At 58.3% G+C, this 2895-nt stretch overlaps 1 protein-coding gene across 1 annotated transcript in view; it reads right to left on the reverse strand.

Moving 5' to 3' along the window:
- The window catches only part of LOC130263955 (uncharacterized), a 21095-nt gene extending 18541 nt beyond the window's left edge, over positions 1-2554 (reverse strand). The window contains exon 1 of the mRNA XM_056511809.1: positions 2240-2554. Within this exon, the coding sequence (XP_056367784.1) occupies positions 2240-2554 (315 nt within the window). The remainder of the gene's footprint in view (positions 1-2239) is intronic.
- Between the last annotated feature and the right edge of the window lie 341 nt (positions 2555-2895).

The following is a 2895-nucleotide window of genomic DNA, read 5'->3' on the forward strand; positions in this document are numbered from 1 at the left end:
AAGGGGTAATTACACCAGACTGTGGCTGGATGTCAGGCCCACTCAGAGAGTAACTGAAACCCACAATGCAGGTTCACTGCCTTGCCAGGCACAACAAAACATTTCCTTTAACACAAATATTTGCCAAAAGCAATAAAACGCGCATTTCATAGTGCTCATATATTGATAACAGCAAACCAAAGTACAAATCATTTGAAGACAGACTGCAAGAAGAACACACGGGGGGGGGGGAAAAAAAACCAAAAAAACAAAAAACAAAACAAAAAAAAAAAAAAAAAAAAAAAAAACACATAAAAATTTAAAGGGAACTAAGTAACAATCTGTCAGAACAGACTTTGCATGGCCTCCAGTGTGCTGTTCAGGCACTCTCCTGACTATACACAGGAAGGCAGCAAAGAGTCTGTAATCCAATCATACGTGCTAGGTATCATGCTAGCACACCACAGCCTGGGCTTACATGTTTCTTAAGATAGAACACACATCAGTCCCATTCCACAGGCCAGGGGGGAAAAAAAAAACCTGACAAAAAATAAAACCAAGAAAACATGAAACTAAGAAGTTTACCAAAAATTTCAAGATTTCAGAGTGTGTGTTTTCTTTCACAAGCTGTGTAACAGTCTTCACTCTTAAAGCAAGGGGAAAAGCACTCCTAGAGTAAACCACAGCTGGCAGGGGGCAACACCTCTCCCAAAACCTGCTCCTTAGTCATGAGACTGGGTGAGCATGCAGCTAAATCCCAAAGCAGTATGGCTCTTGCCAGCTCTTGCTGGCCTGTTTGCTTATTTTCCACCCTTAGGATTTCAGGCTATCAAGGCAGTTTAGTGCTAGCAGGCTTTTTCTACCCATTACATGGCAGAGCTTAATCACAGGAACCTGAGTTTTTTCTGATTAAGATTCATGAAAGCTATGAAGTGGTCTGTCCCACCTTTGGATCAGGCAGTGCTCTCCTCCTCATAACAATTTCAGAAATTTAGCTCACTCACACCCCAGCAATACCAACACACAAGGCTGGCATTTAAGTTAAGCCTGCACAGAACCTGAGCAATTGCCAGGACATTCTGAAAGAGCAACTACATAAATGCAGAAAAAGGCTTGGAAGAAAAAGAAACTGTAAGGGTAAAAACACTTCAGACAATGCTGCACCTTTACAGCAGGCAGTGACCGAGTTCTGACAAACTTGTATTAAGTTGCTGTAACCCAAAAGAGCTGCTGTGTGTCTCACTCCAAACAACAGCACCAGCAAGAGTAGTAGCAGTCTAGTTAAAAATATTAACGAGAGGTTGTTTTCAAGGTATAACAATCCTGCTTTGCCAGTTTTTATGGTTTACCAAGCCCTTTTCACACTTTCTGTGATACCGCAGCTCCAGCCGGGAGAAGCCCATGTACAAAGAAGTAAACATCAGAAACGCTGTGAGCTTTCCTTTCCTCCTAAAACGTGGCAAGAAAACACCCGTGTGTGTAACAATTACTGTTAAGTAACACCTAGATACGCAACCTACTTTGTCTTTCGCCGTTCGAGAGGCACAAACGGCAAAACAAATAAAAGAAAAACAACCCCAAACAGGCAGGAGCCCGGCCGGGCGGGCAGGGTCGGGCGGCGCTGCGCGCCCTGGCCGGCAGGGGGCGCGGCGCGGCGGCCGGCGCTGTTGTTGTTGCCGCTCGGGGTATTTAAACGCCGGGCTGTCAATCACGGGCGCCGCGCGCTCCCCGGCGCTCCCCGCACGGCGGGGGCGGCACCGAGCGGCCCCGCAGCCCCGGCCCGGCCGAGCCGCCGCCGCCACCGCCGCGGGCCCCCAACTTGCTCCTTTGTTTAACTGCCCGTGAATCCCCACCGCCACCGCCGCCGCTTCCTCTCGTTCGCAGCGGCTGCCGACGGGCCTTTTATTATTCACACGCTCGGCTCGCAAAACACACGCGCGGCGGCGGCGGCCGCTCGGGACCGGGCTGGAAATGTCAAAGCGGCGAGAGGCGCGGGGCGACCCTCTTTCTCCTCCTCGTCCGCCTCCCCAACAAAACAGCCCGGAGCTCGCCCCCGGCCGGGGACAGCCCCGGCGCCCGCACTTCTCCGCCGGGAGAGCGCCCTGTCCCGGGAGAGACCCCCGGGGGCGCGGGGGGACACGCGGCGCCTCAGCGCAGTCGGCACAACTTCGGGGTGGCCCCGGCCCCGCATCTGTTGCTCTTTCGTAAGCAGCCCCCCCACCCGCCTGGCCCGGCCCGTCCGCCCCCTCACAGCCCGGACCCATGTGCCCGGGGACGGCCGGCGGCACTGTCCCCGCGGCCGTGAGGGGGGAGAGCCGGACCGGGCGGGCGCCCGCCGCTCCCCCCGTGCTGCCGCCGCGCAGCCATTGTCCCCCCCGGGGGGAGGGGGGAAGGCGACTGCCACCGCCTGTGCCCGCTGCCGCCCGGCGGCTGCCCCGCCGCGCCGCCCGGCGCCGTACCTGCCGTGGAACCAGTCCTTGCAGATGTCGCACTCGATCATGAAGCGGCTCACGTCGTAGGGTTCGCGGCACACGCAGTACACGGGGGTCGCGGCGGCGGCCGTCGCTCCGGCCATCTTTAAAGAACTCCCTGACTGAGCCGCCGGCCCCGCTCCGCTCCTCCCCGTCCCGTCCCGTTTCTTCCCCCCCGCCCCGCTCCCTCCGCCGCGGCCGCGGCGGCGCCGCCAATAACAACAGCGCGCGTGCCGGCCCCGCACGCCGCGCGCGCCCCCCGCCGCCGGCTGGCACGCGCACGGGGCGGGCGGCACGGGAGCGAGCGGACAACAGCGCGCGGGGGCGCGCGCACGTGCGTCACCCGGCCCCCGCGGAGGCGGGAGGAGGAGGAGGATCGGGACGGCGATGGGAGGGGGGGAAAGCACCGCCCCGCCCGCCCGGCCGCGCCTGCGCCTGCGCCCCG

Source organism: Oenanthe melanoleuca, chromosome 1A, assembly GCF_029582105.1.
Source record: "Oenanthe melanoleuca isolate GR-GAL-2019-014 chromosome 1A, OMel1.0, whole genome shotgun sequence".
Taxonomy (NCBI): Eukaryota; Metazoa; Chordata; class Aves; order Passeriformes; family Muscicapidae; genus Oenanthe; species Oenanthe melanoleuca.